Raw genomic sequence first — 22,006 nt, 5'->3', positions numbered from 1 at the left:
TCATAGAATACTCTGAGGACATACCATGTTTATATGTGTAGGCGACGGTTACCACGTGATCCGTCAACTTGCTTGCCATTCTAAGTTGCATAAAAAAGGTAATAATGTCACGTATTGTATACAAAAAACAGTCAAACTTAGAACCTCGTATTTAAAGGAATGCTGTGTCATATACGAACGAACAAGTACATTATACTCGATGATAAATCAACATTAAAATAAATAATATTAAAAAATGTCCCACCTGGATGGACAGCACATAGGTGTCGTGGTATAAGCATGTCGAAATTCTGCACCAGCACTCCTTATCGCCTTCATTGTTCTTGGCATAAAATTTAAGCTCCCCAGCTCCACATCTTGATCGTCAGTCAAGATAAGGATAATGTTTGGCTTTCTCTCGCGTGGCTGAGAATAAGGTATATAACCACCACCCTGCCATTTGTTCATAACTCTTAATCTAGACCTTGTCGTATTCTCCTTCACTGGTAAAGAGTGAGATGGCCTTTCTTGTGGCTTGCTTTGATTTACAGGTCTTCGGTTTGGGATATTCTCCGCATTGCTTCTATTCCTGTGGCGTTCATTTTTTCGTGACTTATCCTCTCTTTTTGGACCAAATGGATCTATTGTCGGATTAGGGCCACTATAATTCTCATCAGAATGGCTAGCTGATAGCTTTCTTCTGTCTCGCCTCGCTTCGTACTCCCAAGTTCTATGCCTGTCTCCACGATACTTAGAACTGTTCCTATGCCTCAAGTACCTTCGCTCAGGAAGATCTGTCAGTGTGCCATTGAATGTAGTGCGATTTCGATTATTCTCTCTGTTTCTTAACATTCTCGCTCTAGCAGTATCTTCTTCTTCAGTGGAATCAATTTTAGCCGAAATCAGTATGAAATTCCATGTCAACAGAAGCGATATGATATTAAAATTCATGTTGTATCTTTTTATTAATACAATTCTATCAACAAATGTATTTCTATGACGTTATTAATGACAACTTAATGGTGGAAGCTTAGAATTTTACGTGGTTAGTATTTTTAATGACCAGCATCGATTTTTCGTGCGCGGGCACATCTTGATTCAGCACCTACGGACAAAGAAATAAACTTATTAACAAAATAAGAAATAAATAAATATATTTACTACTATAATCCATAAAGGGATAATCAGAACCGTTTGTCGGCTGTTGAATGGAACATTCTTGATATGCCTACAAATTTGTGGCATAACAATCATATAACATAATTATGGACACTATCCAACACCGTCACTCGGTTTAATTTGATTTGTTTGTTGTTTGATTAGTTATCATCGTCTTCCATCACCGTATAGTTTGTCGAAAATTTCAATTGACACGCAAAGTTTTTAGTATCTGTCGAATACGAACTAGGCTACACTCATAAAATTTAAATGCATTAAACTGTAAATAAATATAATTTGTATTTGCAAGTAAAAGGAAACTGTCAATAGTCCGCATTTATAAGTCATGTACGCCTATTCCATGTTTACTCTAGATACTGAAATATGTTCCGTTTGGCGTGCAATCAATACGGAAACTATTTAATGGTATTCCACCAGCATCAATCGTGAGCCGCTTTTAACAGAATTGGATCGGTAGGTATACTTCGATTCATCGACTGCTAAATGCGCATTACTTTATTTAAATGCAAACCTCAAAATAGCAATATTATGTACCAATTGAACATACAAAAAATAAAGTTATATAATGGCATATTATGACTATGAATTATCTTAATTATAAATTGTAATGAATCTATATAACTTTAAATAAAATTAAAAACAAAACCTAAATTGTCGCGTACAGTGTGGTTTTAATGAAATTTAATTTAGCGTACACTCTATTTGTTTGCCAAGGTTTTATTACGCTTGTAAATTACTTGTAATGCATTTATAAATAGTTTCACCTAAAAAATACAAAATGGAATTCTTAAAAAAAAAGTTCCTTCAGAGTCGGTAATGCGCATGTGACACCCCTGGTATTGCAGAAGTCCATGAGCTTATAGTAGCTGTTTACCATAAGACATGCTATATGCTTGTTTCTAATGTTTATGATATAATATATATATATATATATATATATATATATATATATATATATATATATATATATATATATATATATATATATATATATATATATATATATATATATATATATATAATGACACTTTTAATATATGTACAATTAAAGAGATTAATTAGAAATAGTGTTAAATTTGATTGCTTTATTATTAGTAAAATATCATTCGAACCTCTCTACTTCTACTTCGCAAGAAACTTGGCATGAAAATAGAAAGAAAGAAAGAAAGCAAGAAAGAAAAAAAAAGCAAGCAAGAAAGAAAGACAACATCTTTATTGACAACCAATTGCATTTATAAAACAAAATAAATAATACATTAATATTAATTTGTAACAATTTGCTGCCAACGTGGCCAGCACTCAGCAATATGCTATGGCACTTTATTTACTGCCACAGCGCTGTTTTTCTGTGCAAACCAGACAATATTTCCATGGACGACTGCGATGTACTTTACAATTAAAATAGGTACATATATATAGATTAAACTAGTTTTAACCGCTACATCTAAAAATATTGTAGCGACGGGCATATTCCTGTCAAAAGTGATGTTATGTTTATGAAAACCATGAAACCGTCAGAAAAAGAAACGAAACCACATACTAAAATACATCTACGCGAAGATTATTCTAGATACTATAATTATTACTACTATTTTTTTATGGATGAATTTGAAATGTTTTTTTAATGGATGATAATGAAATGGTAACCCCGTCTGCGCTATCGGTATACGCTGGCAGGTCGCCTGTGAGGGGTGATAGGTAAGAAGAAAAAGCATGTTAGTTAGTCCATCATAACGAATTTCACTCGCGCCCGGTGAAGCTGTAAAGACCATCTGCGGCCAACAGCAATAACAGTACGAAAAAAAACAAATTTCACTAGAATTAATCATGATAGTTTCCAGGGGGAACCGCGTGGAGGTCGACCTGATAGGGTGATTGCTAGTTCTGGTGAAATTAGACCCATTACTGACAAACCCTTTCCCCCTAAATGAAATGGTACCTGCACTAGCCAATATACAATGACACAGCACCAGGGACAGATAAAACGAATAGGATGAAGTCAGTTCAGTTGGCCCATCGTGAATTCGCGAATTTACTAGAACCACGACAGTTTCCAGGGGATCCGTATAGAGGCCAATCTTACCGTCTATATTGCTAGCAACGGGGAAAAAATGTCCACATTACTAACAATCCCTCTTCCCGCATACCTACTATACTATAAAAAGACATTCTCTTTTATTTATTATCAATCGTGTATTTTATCTCAATTCAATGTCGATTGTACGTCAAGGGTGTATCAAATAGCTGGCCTCGTGCACGCTCGTCGTGATTTATGCACCTCCAGTCTGCGGAGTTTAATTGATAGGGGACGAGCCGAGAACTGATCGATATTGTTACTATATTGGATGTAGGTATCCGAAAGCATTTGTAATAAAATAATAATATTATAATCAGTGGTCCATGGACAATTTGTTTATTTAATCTTAACGCCTAACAATAGCTATGAAATTTTTGAGGGCATAAACAAATTTTTATCTCAGTTAATAAACTAATCTCAATCACGTGGACAAAGTCGCAGGTAATCCTAGTCAATATTATATATTTTACTAATATTACAAATGAGAAAGTTTATGATTTTTTTAATAACTTAATTCATAAACTTATTTGTTCATCCGTTTATCTGTTTTTATTTATACGTATATTTAGTACTAAAGTTTCACTATAAAGCAATATCTGCAACTACGTTATTATAGAAAGTTTAAAATTTATTGTCATTTTTCGAATCACGCTTCTTTGGAAAAAATATTCAATTTCACCGGTTAAACGCTTCCTCGATTCATTCAGTATGTAATAAAACTATAGTTTGATCGTGTTTCTGCACGCATCACTCAAAAACTTCTAAACAAATACCTATTAATGGAATTGGGTCTGATAATATCTTAGTTCACTAAAAGCGAAGTATTTTTTAAAAAAAGATTACATTGGTGTTAGAAATTTTTTTAATTATTCAACTATTATAATAATTATAAATTATTTAAAAACATATATTTATTAGAGAGTAGGAAAAAAATATCTATTTAAGTATATATCAGAGGAACACTTTGTACAGAAGTCGTTTGCTTGGGCACCGCTGCCCTATTCGTATTTCTACCATGAAGCAGTTGTGTTTCTGTTTGAAGGGTGGGATATGGCAGTGAATTTACAGGATACAGAGGAATAACAGAATGACAACACATGGGGAGTATCATGGGCAAAACAGTATACTCTGTTATGTCCATGATACTGCTCATGTCTATAGGCGATGGTTACCACTTTCCATCAGGTGGGCTGTCAGCTTGTTTGCCACTCTAAGTTGTATAAAAAAAACTCATTGTAATTTACTAAATGTTACCTACATATTTTTCCATACCATACGGAATAAAAGATACAAAGTGTAATCACCACTCACTATCTTCAGTATGTCTTCAGAGGCGACTAAGGAAACAGACCACAATAAAGCAGGAGGGAAAATATCACTACAAATGCCAGTTATTACCTACTCATTGGAAAAAACATTGCCCAACAATGGGACGTAAATGGACTATTAAAGTGCTGACATCTGTATCTGTTCATCCAAAATTCTTAAATCACTTAAAGACATTAAATAAGTCTCTTCAGTTTCTAATTAATTTGTAAAAGCTTTTTGTATGGGCGTATAGGAATTTAGTCATTGATTACCGAGCAACGTCATTTTAAGTAAGGAGGTTAATGATGAAATCAAACATCATTATGCCACCCACGACCTCATAAACAAATATAAATGGTTTGTTCAAAAACAGAAGCATTAACACATAGTGGTGTTATCCTTTTAAGTTTATAGTTGTGATGATAACGTTCGTCTTGTGAGGCGTTTACACTATCAAATATTAAGGTCACATGTACATTGACTTTTTTACGACTACGTTACGCGGATGCTTTCCCAATTCTGTACCAATTGCAATATTATTTATTACTAGCTGTATCCCGCGGCTTCCCCCACGTGAATCAGTATATAAAATAGTGTATGTACAAAGTTAGTATATAACCTATTCGTGTATTAAATTTCATTCAAATCCGTTCAGTAGTTTAGGCGTGAAAGAGTAACAAACATCCAACCATCCATCGTCAGAAACTTTCGCATTTAATATATTAATAGGATTATTATATGAATTTACAATGGAATACAAACTAAATTGTCACCAATAAATTTGTAAGTATCTATGTGTTCATAATTGAAATTGCTTTATACAATATGTACTTGATCTGACGTATTTAAAAATTAACAATTCTCACGACTACTAGTGGTGCCTTAATTAACATTTTCACTGTGGTTGTTATTTTTTTTTTTTTTTATAATTGGATATTCGTTATTTCCCAAAGAGGGTTGACGAAATCTTTTTGTAATATGGATAAAAATATTATGCGGCCGGTCAAATAAAACTATAAGGGAAATCTTTTTCGTTATATGGATAAAAATATTTTTGCTGTTACCTCATATATTATAATTTTTTTTTTATAAGGGTAGGCAAGATGATGATGATTCGTTATATTATAATTTAAATATTTTTGCTGTTACTATCTCTTTATATATGTACATAAATATTCAAAATAAGATACACCAATTTTAATTCAATATGGGCATTTTACATCCATATGTGTATTTTTCAATAGACGAGTTACTCTGCAACATTTTTAATAGTATGAGTATACTTAAACATAAACCAAATAAAATACAGACTTTAATATCTAATTAATTTCATAAGAATTCCGAAGCGCAGTAGGTAATGTTAATAATGAACCCTTATAAATTTGAAGCTAATCACCCAATTCGCGAAGTTTTGCCAGCCAACGGTGGCGGATGCTTTATGTAAATCTCCCTAATGGTTCCCGAAAAACAAACTTCTGATTCTTCAGTTTTTGAAACATTAATTCCCTTTGGAAAGTGGGAGGTAAGCGTGCCGCATAAGGGTCGGTTTTATGGACGCGACAACGCGTGGAACGTTCCGAGTTCTATAAACTGAAATTAAGTTTAAAAGTCAAATACTCAGGAAACGTGAACACACACTGTATGTGGATTGAAATATAAATAAATTATGATGCAGAACTCGTTTAAAATTGAAATACTTACATTTTATTTTGAATTTGAAATGGCAAACAAGCTATGAGGTCACCTGATGAAAATGTATAACAGAATGTTCTAATAATGCCCACTTTACCGTTCATAACGCAAGCCTCAAATTTTTTTTTTTTTTCGTACGTAGTAATTTCACTTCCACATTTGTGTACTAAATGCTGAGAAAAATGTTTCGTGAAGGCAACCAAAGCTTGCTAGCAATATACCTTGTTAGAAGGACTTCCACGCACGGTAAACCAACTGACGTAGGTTTATTAGTTTAGTTCACCTATCCTATCCCTTACTATCCTCCCAGCGGAAACCAATAGCGCAAGCGAGTTTATTTTTAACCCCTAATGTAAAAAAATATATACTACCCATAATACAGATACAATCCGTTCAATCTATTAGGTATAATCAAAGGTTAAAGGTTAGGAAGTTCTGGGATTGACATATCGTTAATGGTCCTTTAATCCTCAGGGAAAGTAATCACTTAGTCAAAGGTCTAATGTAAAGTTAACTGAAACGGTGCCAGCACTTCGTTTATGTTTGTTTGTTAACAGATCTAAATACAGAAATAAAAATATATAATATGGAATTGAAATTTGTATAAAAATTGTCACAATATTGTACACTGCTCTATCCGCTGACATTGATGCTCCTTTCCACTTTGGGTTTGCTGGAAGAAAACTCTATTAGAGTTAACCTCGCCTTTGTACATTTGATTAGCTCTGTCATAATCTTATAACTGGTGTGTATAATAAAGAATTAAATAAATAAATGAAATATATTTTTAAAAGATTTTCACAAGCAACAAATAGCGTTCTCAGGAAAGGAATTGCTAATACCTATTAAACTAAAAAATCGAAATTATAATATGGATAAGTACCTGTAGCGTATTACTGGCCATCATAATGTGTCCGTCTTATTTTTCTACTTATTTTCTATCATCTTTTGTTTTGGGGTTTCGTCATTGTGTTAATATTGTCCTATCCATATAGATGAGATAAAAGAGAACTGCACTATCAAGCATTTTTTTAATTTTTTACCCGTTTCTCTTAATACATATGTTGTAATTACGAATATATGCAAAGTAATAATCTTTACTAATATTAAAAATGTGAGTTTATTTATATATCTATTACGTCTTATCACCTTAACCAATCACTATGAAATTTAATATACATATATTATATGGGATGTAAAAATACAAAGGCTATTTTTGTCCTGGTCAGTAAACATCACGCGGACAAAGGCGCGAGTAAATACTAGTCGTTAAATATACAAAGTAAGAGCACAGTGGATGTAGATAAATAAAACTGATAAAATATCATCGTGCTTTCGTCGTTTACCATTTTTTTTTTTATTTTACACCAAACGATAAGTATGTATAAAATATTTTAGATGATTTTGAATTATTACTAATTGAATACGTAATGAACTAACATAATTGATCATAATGCAAATACGAAAAGACTAGCTATTTTCATTGCTAAATGCTATGTGTATTTCGACTTTGTTTATGCAAATTGCGATATAAGTAGGTTCTTCATGCGTTAATCTAGGATTTATCGGTTTGCAAACACGTCTTACCAAGACAATCTTAGCGAAAACGAACCTTATCAATGAATGTTCAAAAACTTCTTGGTTGAAGATACATACATACATACATACATATCTGTCACGCCTGTCTCCCATTAGGGTAGGCAGAAACAATGGAACGCCAAATGCTTCGATTCAAACAAACCTCTTTCGCTTCTTCCACATTCATCAATCTTGTCATACACGCTCGTCGGTTACGGGTACTTTTAATTTGGCCCTTCTTCAGCACGTCGCCTATTTGGTCGACATACGTCCGTCTATATATTCATTCTTGCTCGATAAATCTCTTTCGTAATTCTTCTTTCATCCATCCTCTCCAAATGACCAAACCAACGCAACATTCCTTTTTCAATTTTTGTCACTACATCGTCTTTCAGTCCACACTTCTCTCTAATCACACTGTTTCTTACTCTATCTTTTAAAGTAATATTGATCTCAAAGCTCTCATCTGTACAGCATTTATCTTACTTTATGCTTCTTCTGCCATACCCACGATTCGCTTCCATACATGAGTGTTGGTGTCAGTACTCCTTGAATTATAGCAAGGCGAGCTTTGCTCGATATCGAGAGCAGTGCACCGTTAACACTGTTTCCCGCTTTTAGTCTCCTCTCAATATCTCTGTCACACTTCCCATCCCTCGTAAACAAAGAACCTAAATATAGAAACTCACTCACTACTTTTTCATCTCCTATCATAATTGGCATGCCGTTAAACTTTCATTCCTCTCAAAAACCATTACCTTCGTCTTCTTCGCATTTATTTTCATACCTTTTCTTGCATACGCTTCATTCATTATAGTCACCATTTGTTGTAATTCATACTCCGACGATGCAAAAAGTACTTGGTCGTCGGCGTATAAAAGAGTCTTAAACAGAGACTCATTCATCCTGAATCCACAATTAGATCCTTTCAAATCGGTCAAGCAACTGTCCATAAATAGGTTGAACAGCCAAGGAGACGCTACACAGCCCTGTCTAACACCGCGTTCAATGCCAAACCAGTCTGTAAAGACTCCATTTATTCTGACACAGGCATTTGAATCCTTATATAAAGATTTGAATGCCCGTATCAAATGGCTGCTCACCCCATACATTGCCAGTGTTGACCACAGTTCATTCCTCTCCACTCTATCATAAGCCTTTTCAAGGTCAATGAAGGCGCAGAAAACCTTCTGATGTTGAGCTAACTCTGTTATGCACCTTAAGAAAAGACTATCCGTATCCCATACCCTTTCGAAACCCTGCTTGCACATCCCAAATTTTACTTTCCGTCTCATTCATCACTCTTTTAATCAAAATCCTAGCATACAATTTGCCTACAACACTAAGAAGGCTTATTCCGCGGAAATTTTTGCACTCCTGCTGTGATCCGCTGCCTTTATATAGTGGCACAATAACAGCTTTGCTCCAGTCACCTGGAACACAACCGGACCGCCAACATTTATTAAACAGCAGACACAGCAGGTCTACAATGATTTCTCCACCTTCTTTAAGCATTTCGGCAGATATTCTATCGAATCCCGCTGCTTTACCAAATTTCATAATCTTCATTGCATTCATTACTTCATCCATACTTATATCACTTTCACTGTCAACTTCTTCGTCCATTATTTCATTTTCAACATTCTTTCTTTCACTTCCACGTTCAAATAAACTTTCAAAATATCTCTTCCAATGATCTAAGACTTCCTTTTGTTCCGTGATAACATTACCATCCATATCCCTTATCACGCCCATTTTCGGATCTCTCTTTTTACCTCTAGCTGTTCGAACTAAATGCCAGAAAAGCTTTTGATTAGCTCGAAAATTTCTAGAGAATTTCCTTTCATACTCATCCTTACATTCCTCTTTCTTTTGCTTACTAATTCTTTAACTTTCTTTTTCATTACATCATACTTCTCTTTTGCAATTTTTTCAATGTCACTTACATTACCTTGCATTCTCTTATTAGCTCTGGTAGCTAACAAATCCATCCATGCCTTTTCTTTAGAGCCACCATTTCTTTCACTTCGCCATCCCACCATACATTCATTCTCATCTTAACATCCTTCCTCTTACTTACACCACAAACTTGAGTAGCTATATCAAAGATTCCGCATTTAAATTCCTTCCAAAATTCTTCTATCTCATAGTTATCTTTCTTCAGTAGCTCTCTAAATCTTTCATTCAATCTTTCTTGATACTGATTTCGAACCTGTTCTTCTGTCAGTCTCTCTACTCTTACTCTTTCTATTTCTGACATACGAACACGTGGACGATGTCGCCATTTATTGAATAAGCCACCTATTCTCGATATCACCAAAAAGTGATCGGTTCCGACATTCGTACCACGATAGACTCTTGTATCCTTCACTTTCGCTCTCAATCGTTCATCCACAATTACAAAATCAATCATACTTCTCTCAGTTTGCCTTTGCCATGTATACATATGAATCAGTTTGTGACTAAACAAAGTATTAGTCACCACCAGATTTCTCTCCAGGCATACTTCTAATAAACTTTCACCATTTTCATTCACTCTTTTATCTCCAAACATTCCTAAATTCCTTTCATATCCATCGCGACGGATTCCCACCCAGCCATTAAAATCACCTATCAAAATAATTCTTTCATTCTCCTTACATTTAGTCATAATCTCTCTTACACTATCCCAGAAATCCTCTCTGACCTTTGGTGGCTTGGACATATCCGGGGCATAAGCGCAAAGGAGAAAAATACGGGTCAAACCAACTTTCAGTCGTATCCAGAGGAGTCTAGGACTTACAAATTCAAATTCTTTAACAGATGCATTCATTCTCTCTGACAAAATAACTCCCACTCCTTGGCTGCTTCTTTCAGAGTCATTAACTCCAGACCAGTACCCAGTATATCGGTCATAAGTAGTAATAGAGCAGCCTTTCTTTTTTGTTTCACTTACTCCTAATACATCAATTCTTCTTTCACTCATCATCTCACATACTTCGTCTATTTTACTATCCATACTTCCACAAACATTCATCGTTGCAATTTGGCATTCCTTTGCCCTCTTTTTGCCATTTGGGGAAACAGGGGAGACATGACGTGACCCGTGGCATAACGCATCGCCGTCGATGAGAAATTTGTCCCCCCCAGATACGATGGGACTGCCTGAGTTGCACTCAGGGACGGATTCTCCGGCAGTGCCGGTACCCTCCTGGGGTAGTTGCGTTTTAATTTCTCTTATCATTTTGAAAAAGAACTGCTCTTCTTAACATCGGATAGGGAAAGGAAATAGGTTACATTGGGAAAGGAATAGGTTATAAGGAAAGGAGGTGATAAGTGGAAAGGAACTATATGGGGGATACTACAGCTACGGAGAGGACATAGGTTTTGTAACTGTAGTAGCTATGGAGGCCGGGGTTGCGTACCCGTATGCCCTTACTCCACAATCGGACAGATTAATAGAGAGGACTTGGTTGAAGAAAGTATATATTATTGAAGTAAGTATATACTAAAGTTGTAATGAAACATAATTATTAATATATTGATATTATTTGTATTGTATTCGCGTAGTTAATTACGTTTTAAAGGCTGAACGGATATCAGTGAAATTAAATAAACTCAGACATACCATCGCCTACCATTTCCTACTACTTGTGTGAAGGTCTCTGGTGTCAAGAGTTGGTAAACCGTCATCATTATATACAAAGAACTCTACGTGTCAAACTGACGACGATTTTCCGTGCTCTCTGAAGTTGACTTAGAATAATTCACATGAAACAAATGAAATATCGTATGCTACGCGGAATCATAAGTTCTGCTACAAAGCACTCTCGAAATGAAATTGCAAGATTGTCACTGCGTTTAGATTTATTCATGAACCAGATTTATTCATGAATCATCGGTTACGTTCAATTAGCAATGAAGTGAAGTGATCGTACAGAACAAGCAAATAGAGACCTTAGAATTAAATTTAAATTTATTATATATTTTACCAAACAAAGACTTTGTATAAAAGTCATTTGCGGGACAGAGGTGCCTAAACATCTGTCCCATTCGTGTTTCTACCGTGAAGCAGTTGAACCGTGAAGCATGGCTGTGTTTCGATTTGAAGGGTGGGATATGGCAGTGAAATCCCACCCAGGGTACAGAAGAATAACACTCGAGTCGTCAGGAATGGCGACGCATGGGTATTATGGGCGAACAGTATACTCCATTATGTCCATGGTACTGCTCATGTCTATAGGCGACGGTTACCACTTTCCATTAGGTAAGCCGTCAGCTTGTTTTCCATGCTAAGTTGTATAAAAAAAACTATCACATTGTGCTTGTTTTCATTCGTATAAAAATAAAAAATGCATAGTTCACATTCATTTGCAAATAGCTAGTGCAACATTAAGTCATTAAATGTGACAATCACTTTTATCATTAGCCACTAGTGATATTAATATGATTAAAAATAACATTTCACATTTATAAGATATTGAATTTAATGTAACAATAAATTCCAAGCTTACATTAAAACATGAAACAAAGCATAAATCATTTTTAAATGATCCAAATATAAATATAAAAATTTTGAGTCTAAGAATCGATCTTGGGATCTCCAAATCGAATTAAAGCAATACTCAACTAAGCTTATTGCTACTGCTAACCTGATAATACTCATGAAGACTATAATTATTGTAGTGTACTTAATCAAGTAGAAAAAAAAGTATCTTTTAATAACCTAATGGACAGATTTTTCACCCTGTCAAATTAGATGATACTGTCAAAGTTAAATTAAAAGTGCATTGAATTAACTTAACGACGGCAGGACATTGCGCATTCATTTAAAACTTCCGAAATTGCCGCTTCAGCTTTTTGGCTCCCCCGTCGTAAATTTTCGTCGATTCATTACCTAAAATGTTTTATGTTTATATATAAAAGTATTAGATTTTCAATTGTAACTTGTAATAGCAAACAAGTTGAAGGCCCACCTGATAGAAAACATTAATTGCTGTCTGTAGATATGGACAGCACTATAAATATAACAGAATATACTAATACGCTCATGCGTTGTCACTTTTGAAGACTATGGTATAGAGATATGGCGCCCCCATTTCCTATTAATACACTGCCATATCTCCTCAAACTGGAACACAGTCATGCAAGCATACTCATAGCTGCAGTGAGACAGAGGTACAACATTCACTTGTATATAACAAATATATTGTGTATAGTCTTCTTCTGGTACATTTACTATAGACACAGAAAATATAATATTAAACTGGCTATAAATAACTAATTTAATAAAATGAAATCCTTTCTTTTCAACGCTTTCATAACAAGACAATGGCAAAGTCTAATATAAAATACTTAATCACGAACTCAGTGTGTTTAAAACTTTCATTTGTTCCCCTGTTTAATTCGCAATAAAGTTCCCGACGTCGTTACATTAACGGTATGCATTCTCACGCGCAGCTTCTTAAAACTGAGTCTCGTTATCCGAGTTTATTCGTCTGCAAACTGAGTCGTATCCTTAATTCAAGCTTAATTTCGCGTTTAAGTACGCCCGTTTTACTGTGTTCATTAACTACTTCCAAGCCATCACCTGTAGGGAACAATCTGTATCATAGACTAGCGAAAACCGATTATTAAATTGAGAACTCGGTTTTTACGGCAATAAATTTGCAACTGTCGTCAAAAAAGGCATTTGTGAATTGAACTCTCATGTAGAAAAATTATGAACACATTTTTATTAAAATTAAAATAATCCGTGGGTTCTGTACAAATTTGGTCAAAATTGAAGTTTCTATTGTGCAAAAATTATACTTCATATATTAATAGATTTTTTTATACCACTGAGGTAGCAAACAAGCATACGACCCACCTGATGATAAGTGGTTACCATAGCCTATGAACACCTGCAATACCAGAGGTATTACGCGTGCGTTGCCGACCCTGAAGAAACCTCTTTACCCCCCTTTTGAAGAACCCCATGCTATAGTCTCTTGGGAAAATCTCACCAGACATCGCGTTTATACAAGAAAGTTATATAATTAATCGATATATAATACATAAACACATTCTTGTATCCTACAATTGTAATGTACCCGTGTGTTCTATTTTATTAGGAGAGGAACTGGTTGAAAACTAACGCTCTGCAGCTGTATATATTAGACTGGGACACTTACAGAATTAGCTGAACTAGTTCCTTTTGGCTAATATAGTAAATAAAAAAATATATCGTATGTTCTTCTCTATCCCAAACACCACACGATTTATGTTAAATTTGATAATGATTGGTTGACTGGTTAAGATGTCAAGAAGAAGCAAACTTATTTTAACATTTATAATATTAATAATAAGATATTTACTATTAATACCTATAGAAAATATTTTAATGCAAAAATGTAAGTAATCAACATTCCAAACGTTCTAAAAATTTTATATTCACTTGCTAAGAAAACATGTGCAGACTTTAGAAAGCTTGCGAACCTGTTTTTAAATAGAATTAAAAACAACAAATTGTATTTATTATACCTAAAACATTCACACAGTTTATAATGCATAATAAATTGATAAACAGCAACTAGTAACACAAGGACTTGATGACCGGTCCTATTAGTGAAGGCCGAATAAAAAAGTTAGGTATATCAAAAGCATTCGCTTGCACATCCTTTTTCAATAGATATATATCGTCACATCATATCAACCGTTAACTATTTACTGCTAAGCATTAAGCCTTGTTTCGCCAGTAGTTGCCATGTTTTTTTTTTGATGGGTGAAAATGGTATGGTAACCCCGCCTGCGCTAACGAGATACGCTGCCGGAGCACCAGTGAAGGGTGATAGATGAGAATGAAAACAGGTCAGTTAGCCCATCATGATTAACCATCATCAGGAATTAACCATGATAGTTTCTAGGGAGAACCGCGAGGAGGTCGACCTGGTTGGGTATATTGCTAGCAATAGGATTCTCAGTCTCCATTACTAACAATCCCTTTCCCCCCGTAGTTGCCACGTTAGGCAAGCGGGTTGGCAACCGCAGTTAAGACTTTTAGTGATGTTTTGAGAGGAATGCTGCTATTGAATAGACAGATACGGGATAGAAAAATAAATTTATTTTTAATTTAATTAATGAGTCTTATTATAGCAATTACATTATTTTAATATGATTTTGTAGCAGATCAAACTAAAGCTCTTATAATCAGAATTTTCTAAAAAAATACTGTGAAAACAATATTTCATGATGTAGATATTCTAAGACTATATTCTGAATTTTAACTCGATTGCTCAGAAATTAGAATATAAAGCTAAAGCTAAAATTAAATCAGACTTAACCAAATCAATATATTCGAAAATAAATTGAATCAGTACACAATATTATTAAAAAATAAAAAATATTTTCTTCAAATAGTATTCATATACTTTATGAGCTTTTAAAAAACTATATAAATATTATATATGAGAAAAATAAAATATTTGTCCAGAAACTAATGTAACTATATTTTATTAATATTAATTTAAACGATTTTATTAATATATCAACAAGGACGGTCAATAAACTTTGTATCTTTATAATTTACATTATAAATATGAGTTATAATTAATAACCATTATTTATATTCGAATATATTTATTATAGGTATTTGTTAATATATAACTACATAGGCAAATACCTATTTTATCTAAAATAATGAGAAATAATTTATTTTTCTCAAACAAAACATATAGTAGGGGCTCTGATTACCTTCATACTCTGGTGGTCACGACCTGACGCGCTCCCTTGAGAGAATGCTAAAGTATTTGAACACGTGTAAACCATTCTTATAATTATGAAAAGGAATATTTAACTCTGGTTAAATATTTAAATTTCCGCCCTTCCGAAGATAAACTTGCTAATACATTTGTTTGCCGGAGTCGTGTAGGAAACAACAAACAAATTCTACACGTTCAATTTTAACAAATGGAGTTTGGATGAGAAATTAGCGGGGTTGTATTACTTACTTGTTTGTTTGTTACTATTTTAATATAATTTTGTATTCAATTCTGCACATGACAATTAAAAACTGGTGATAAATTTCGAAGGAGTGTATATATTCGAAGAAGGGATAAGTAATTATTTAAATATTTAGTTGTTCCAGGTACCAACGTATTGGGCTGTCAATTTTTTTTGGTTAAAAACTGCAACCAAAATATTATAATAAAAATTGATATTTTCATGTAATTTTAAAATGGCCTCCTTTAAAAAGAATGATTCATATTCAATGTTCTAACACTGTCATCCCTATACGACTTGACAGCCACTGCAATTATACAATATATAATAATTAAATTTTATTTTTATCAAATTTGAAATAAGAAAGATATTAGAATAATATAATTGTTTACTTAATACTTTTCTTAATTATGACAATTTCTTTTTAAGGCGATCCTATAATAATTATCTTAAAACTAAACTCCACCATTTTGTTTAAAAAAATTAAAAAATAATATCAAAATACAATATGTAAAGCAAATGGACGAGACAATATAAATTACAATTCAATGTATCGACAGTTGAAACACATAACTTCTAGTTCTAGTATATCAATTCCAATTACGATCAAGATAAAGTAATGTTGGGTCGAAGAGATTGCCTATAGGCCATAACTAATACAGCAAGTTAGCAGCCGATGGCACTACTGATTGCAAGTGATGTGAGAGCAACGACCACATTTGTTGAGGACCTACGTTTACATTACCCTGTTGAGATATGTAGTAGACAGACAGCTTGATAGCATGGCAGGCAATACTGTAATCATTTCAGTGTTCAAGTAACTTAAAGAACGCTACATAAAGTGAAAATATATACCTACTTTAAAAATTGAGGATTTTAGAAGTTTTAATGGCAAACAGGTTAAAAACCCAGCTGAACATTACAGAATTTACTCTGTATATGCTCAGTCGTGTAGGTCCCGGCATAGAATAGGCCACTCCTTACTTTCCTGTAGGTGTCGTAAGAGGACACAAAATCGTCTACAAAAGTCGATTCCTTGGGTACCTCTGTCCCATTCGTGTTTCAACCGTGAAGCAGCTGTGTTTGCATGGCTATGTTTCGGTTTGAAGGGCAGGATATGGTGTGAATTTACTGGGTACAGAGAAATAACACCTGAGTCCTCAGGAATGGCAACGCATAGGGGTACCATGGACAAAACAGTATACTCTGTTATGTCCACGTTACTGCTCATGTCTATAGGCGACGGTTATCACTTTCCATCAGGTGGACCGTCAGCTTGTTTACCATTCAATGTCGTATAAAAAAAGGCGACTAGATACCCACGCAAATAACTCTTATATAAGGGGATTAGTCCGCATTGTTAGTAATGTATCCGGTCAAAAAGACCTCCACACGGTCTTCCCTGGACATCATCGTGGGTATTTCCAGGTTAATTCGTCACAATATGTCAACTGGCCAGACTTCATGCTCACCGATCGTCATTCAATGGTACCCCGCCAACGTATAGCGATATCGCAGGCAGTAAAATTAGCATTGTTAAGGGCAACTTTAAATAAAACTACATGCATTTCATTGAAGTAATTTTATTCTAACATAGAATGAGTCTTTACGACTATTTTATCAGAACCAAATGATTCAGTTCAATAACATCTCATTTAGAGAGATTGTTGAGACTTATCAGATATCTGCTAGTTTATTAGGGTTCATAGTGTTGTAGGCACTTTATTCATTACTATAATAAATGTGTCTGCGACTTTAGCTATCTGTATGTATGATTATTTCACATTCACCCCTTCTTTTACTATTTATTATTCATTTTTGGAGATTTTAAGCGATTTCTAACAATATGATGTTCTCAATTCGTCTATATTTTTTTTTGTACGTATTTTACGCAACATCTATGTACTATATACGACTTTGATAATTCTATTTACAATGGATATGGTTTGCTCTTGTGTAATAAACTTACGCAGTTACTAATTAATACTACTTATAACTACTTACCTACTTATAACTTAAATAGTTATTAATTTTGCAAGTATTTAATTTTTTTGCTAAGCAAAATCCTACTTATTAAACATCGTTCTGTATGACTTCATATAGATAGATAGATAGATACTCTTTATTGTTTCCTCCAAAAGATTACAATACTCGTATGTAATAAAAAGTACGATGTAGATATAATGTAGTAAAATATATATCTCACAAATTTTTAAATTTATTACGTAATTTTCCAGCTATTTGCTATAATCCACATCTGTTTTCATAATTTTGAAAGCAATAATATTAAAGATATTACGAGAAAAATAATTTTATCAGCACTTTTGAAAAAGGTGTAAAGAATATTTAACATAGAATATTCTGAAATGGATTACCGAGATTTAGTACCAGGTAAACGGTTACCTCGTGGAAAATCAATAAACTGTTTCCTTTAATCAGGTACCTAAAGTCGAGATTGAAAGACGTGGACGCTGAAATCGAATACACTTTGTTTTTCAATGTAAATTTGTACTTATATTAAATAATCGCAAAATATATAAATAGGTACGTTGAGTTTTTTTTTTTTTTTTTATTAGCTAGAGAGATAAGATTGCCTCGTATTAAATAAAAGCTAATCGGTATGCTTAGTTTTCTATAAAAAAAAAAATTTAAAAAGGTCAATTTTGTATAAAAATTGATGAATAATGTACCCCAAATATTATTCATTTTATGTTAGATCAATGAAACCTGAACCACTTTTTTGTGTTATAATTAATTAGTTGAACTTAAAGACTAGTGCAACTTTTTAACAGAATAAAAAAAAATTATAAATTACCTAAAGCTAGATCTCTCCATTGTGTATCGTTACTAAAATTATAAGTGTGAGACTGAGTTTGTTTGTTTGGTATCTTTTAGCGCCTTAACGGCTTAACCATCACTATGAAATCTGAAAATCGTGTACTACATAGGATGTTAAAGGATATAAGCTACTTTTTATCCTGGTAAGCTAGTTGCAGTATAAATTATCATGTAAAACATTAACGTCTATGACAATTGAATAGTCATGTTTATGAAAGATCTCTGCGATCTATGAAAAAGACGAAAGACAGTAAATCTCACTCTCAAATAATCTTAAACTATACTGATATGTTACCATGCAGTAATACTTATATTACAAAATAATCGGCAAACATAAGAAACACAATATTCTTTTTAAGTGACTTCTAAAATGAGGTTCTCAATTCATCTATATATTTAATCAATCGAAAAATTATTTTAACAATTAGTACAATTAGTACCATTTACTTCCGTGTTGATTATACGAGTATGTCGTATTAATTTAGAAACTATTTTTTTTTTTTTGCAAATCAAAAAAATGCTTATTACCAAGCGAGCTTATAAGGTGAAGAAGACACACAATTCCGCCTTCTAAATTCAAATATTTTGAATGTAATGGTTTCACTAAACATCACTTCAGTCATCGGTGTGAAGCTTTGATCCGATCGAAGTTATCTTTTTATAGTATATTTATACTATAAATATATATATACATATATATCTTTGTTGTACAAAATTTACATTGAACATATTGACGGACTTACATATATGACCCATAAAGGGATCTCTTACAGTCAACCTTTAAGAATCTGAAGGAAAACTATAAAATGTTCAAGGGTAAAAACCGTACAGCAGTACACAGTATTTGCCTTTACAAAAGATAGAATTAAGTCGATGCTTGTATAGATAATAGTCCCAGTATACATTGCTTCGTCTATTACACTGTGATGTTGCAAAGCTTAACGCAATCCTAAAATAAGAGAACGTGAAAGCGGGTTGGGTACATGATTAATCTGAGACGGCTACATACCAGCTTCCATACCAAACATTCCTACATGTGCATAGCCGACGATGAATGCGTTTAATAATGTCCTACTGAATCTTCCGGTTTGAGCTATCAACAAATTGAAAAATAGCGTACGTTTTATACAAAGATTAATAGGTATATTAAAATGAACGGAATCTTCGCACTGACGTGATTAGTATATTTTGACACAATGTAAATAATATAGATTGTCCATCATAAACTGTCCACAGCTGAACATAAGCCTTCCCCTTGGGGGATTTTGCCAGTAGTGCCACGCTTGGCAGGCGGATTGGCAACCGCAGTCAGGCTTTAGAGATGATTTAAGAGAGACGCTGCTGCCCATCCATCGCACTCCCTTAGTCGGCTCATACGACACCCTTACAGGCCACCCCTTCCTATCCTGTAGGAAGGGGTGGCCTATTCTATACCGGGACCATACGGCCAATATCGTAATACTTATCTAAAATATCGTAAATTGATATTTTATTATACCTATATTGACATAATACCTATTATGTTTTAATTCTCTTGATGTTGTCCTTTTTTTAATTGCTAGCATTTAGTGAAATTTGGATTTCATTTTTATAAGTGAAAATATCTGAACTACGTCCACGAGTTTTCATTTAAACATTGTATTATACCAAAATATATTGACCAACCCATATGAACGACAGTGCGCAGTGATCAAATTAATAGATAGGTATGGGAAGTTTGAAATTTTGTATCTTTTTGAAACCATGTTACTATGAAAAAAAATCAATTTCACAAATAAAACTTCAGCCTAAAAGTAACATTTTTAATTTCATCACATTTGATTCGAGTGACAAAAAAGTGCATAATGCTTTAGCACTAACAAAATACCACATCTAATACTCATATCTACGCTATATTATTGGAACTGTTTTATTTATTATACGCAAATAAATTCTACAGACGAATTTGTTGTATTCAGAAAATGTATCAAATCCATTTTGTAAATTATAATCCCTTAAAATGTTTCCTTGTAAATCATATTGATGGAAAAGCAATAACTTTTGTACAATGAATGTACAAATAAATTCGTTTATAAATTAGACATAAACCTAAATCTACACAATGTATTACAAAAGGTTTGCGTGCGGAACAACGAATAGTAAAACGCTATGTCCCTTTTGTCCTTCAGACACTATATCCAGTGAAATTAATAAACGATGGCGCCACCGTTTCATATGCCTATAGCAAAAAATGCAATATGACAAAATGTAACCACTCTATCTGTAGCCTATATATAATATACTACTCGTATTGACTGTTAAATCTCGACTCTTCATAATATTTTTTTTTTTTATTACATTTAGTAAAAAATCATGACATGTATTTTCATTGAAATTTATCATTGTATAACCAACCGAACCAATACGATATCATAACCTTTAAAAAAAGAGTATATTCTTTTTTAAAAGGCCGGTAGCACACCTGCAATGCCTTTGGTGTTGCGAGTGTTTATGGTTGGCAGTAGTCCCTTACCATCTGATGAGCCGCATGCTTATTTGCCCCTTGTGTTATAAAAAAATTATAAAAGTAACTATGTATGGATAGTTACTTTTATGCTTTTTTTATAACATGGATGAAATTTTCATCAAAAATAAAATAAGACTTTAGATTAAAATACTATAGAGACAATTAAAAGTTTTGCTACTACAATGCCAAAAAAACATTTAAAATACAATGAGGTTTCTTATCTTATTATAAAAAAAATAGTGGCACTAAATCATTGAACAATTCAGATTTATATTAATTTCATTACTCTCTCCATTCTTTCTTACTAATAGAACTATTATACTTTTTAGTCCGTTCTGTTCTACTATTCGTAGTAGAATAGAATTGATTTTTGAGTACATTTTGTTCTATTAGTAGAACAGAACGGATTTTTTAATTCGATCTGTACGTACAACATTACGGATATAATTTTTTTTTTTTTTTTTTTTTTTTTTTTTTTTTTTTTACCTTTTTTTTTTTTTTTTTTTTTTTTTTTTTTTTTTTTTTGTATTCTAGAATGACAAACAATTAGTATAATGGAAAGTGGTAACCGTCGCCTATTATATATTAAAATACATAAAATTTTGCATGATACCCCCCATGTTTTCCTGACAAAACAGGTGTTATTCCATATTAAATTCACGCCATATCCCATCAAACCGAAACACAGTCATAAACACAACTGTTTTTCAAACACGAATACAGAGGTATATTATATTACAAAGTCTCCATATAATCTGATATAATTTATATTCTAGTTATTTTTGTATTCTATTGGGTATTAGTATAACAGTATAGGTAATTCTATTATATATTAAAATATTAAAATTTTGCATGCCATTGTTTTGACAAAACATGCCTGTTCCTAACAT

At 33.1% G+C, this 22,006-nt stretch overlaps 2 protein-coding genes across 3 annotated transcripts in view; both read right to left on the bottom strand.

The window, feature by feature from the left end:
- The window catches only part of LOC113522506 (extracellular sulfatase SULF-1 homolog), a 138,102-nt gene that overhangs the window by 71,989 nt on the left and 44,107 nt on the right, over positions 1 to 22,006 (bottom strand). For both annotated transcript variants that reach the window (XM_052897940.1, XM_052897941.1), the window contains exon 2: positions 245 to 1,084. In XM_052897940.1, the coding sequence (XP_052753900.1) occupies positions 245 to 930 (686 nt within the window). In that variant the 5' untranslated portion in view covers positions 931 to 1,084. The remainder of the gene's footprint in view (positions 1 to 244; positions 1,085 to 22,006) is intronic.
- On the bottom strand, positions 1,010 to 11,036 carry LOC128201262 (craniofacial development protein 2-like). Its single transcript, XM_052897720.1, has 4 exons — positions 10,160 to 11,036; positions 9,097 to 9,246; positions 8,917 to 9,020; positions 1,010 to 1,084 (listed from the first exon to the last, which is right to left on the bottom strand). The coding sequence occupies exons 1-4, from the start codon at positions 11,034 to 11,036 to the stop codon at positions 1,010 to 1,012; spliced, it is 1,206 nt and encodes a 401-aa protein (XP_052753680.1).

The sequence above is a fragment of the Galleria mellonella genome, unplaced genomic scaffold (genome assembly GCF_026898425.1).
Source record: "Galleria mellonella isolate WM207_F2 unplaced genomic scaffold, CSIRO_AGI_GalMel_v1 utg38, whole genome shotgun sequence".
Classification (NCBI taxonomy): Eukaryota; Metazoa; Arthropoda; class Insecta; order Lepidoptera; family Pyralidae; genus Galleria; species Galleria mellonella.
This window is presented reverse-complemented; position numbering and strand designations above follow the sequence as displayed.

Excerpts from the sequence above, each read along its gene's own strand:
- LOC128201262 (XM_052897720.1), bottom strand. The coding sequence starts at position 11,036 with ATGATAAGAGAAATTAAAACGCAACTACCCCAGGAGGGTACCGGCACT. Across the intron at positions 9,021-9,096 it reads AGTGATGAATGAGACGGAAA|AGTTAGCTCAACATCAGAAG; the intron begins GTAAAATTTGGG and ends GGTGCATAACAG. Across the intron at positions 1,085-8,916 it reads CAACACTGGCAATGTATGGG|GTGCTGAATCAAGATGTGCC; the intron begins GTGAGCAGCCAT and ends CTTTGTCCGTAG.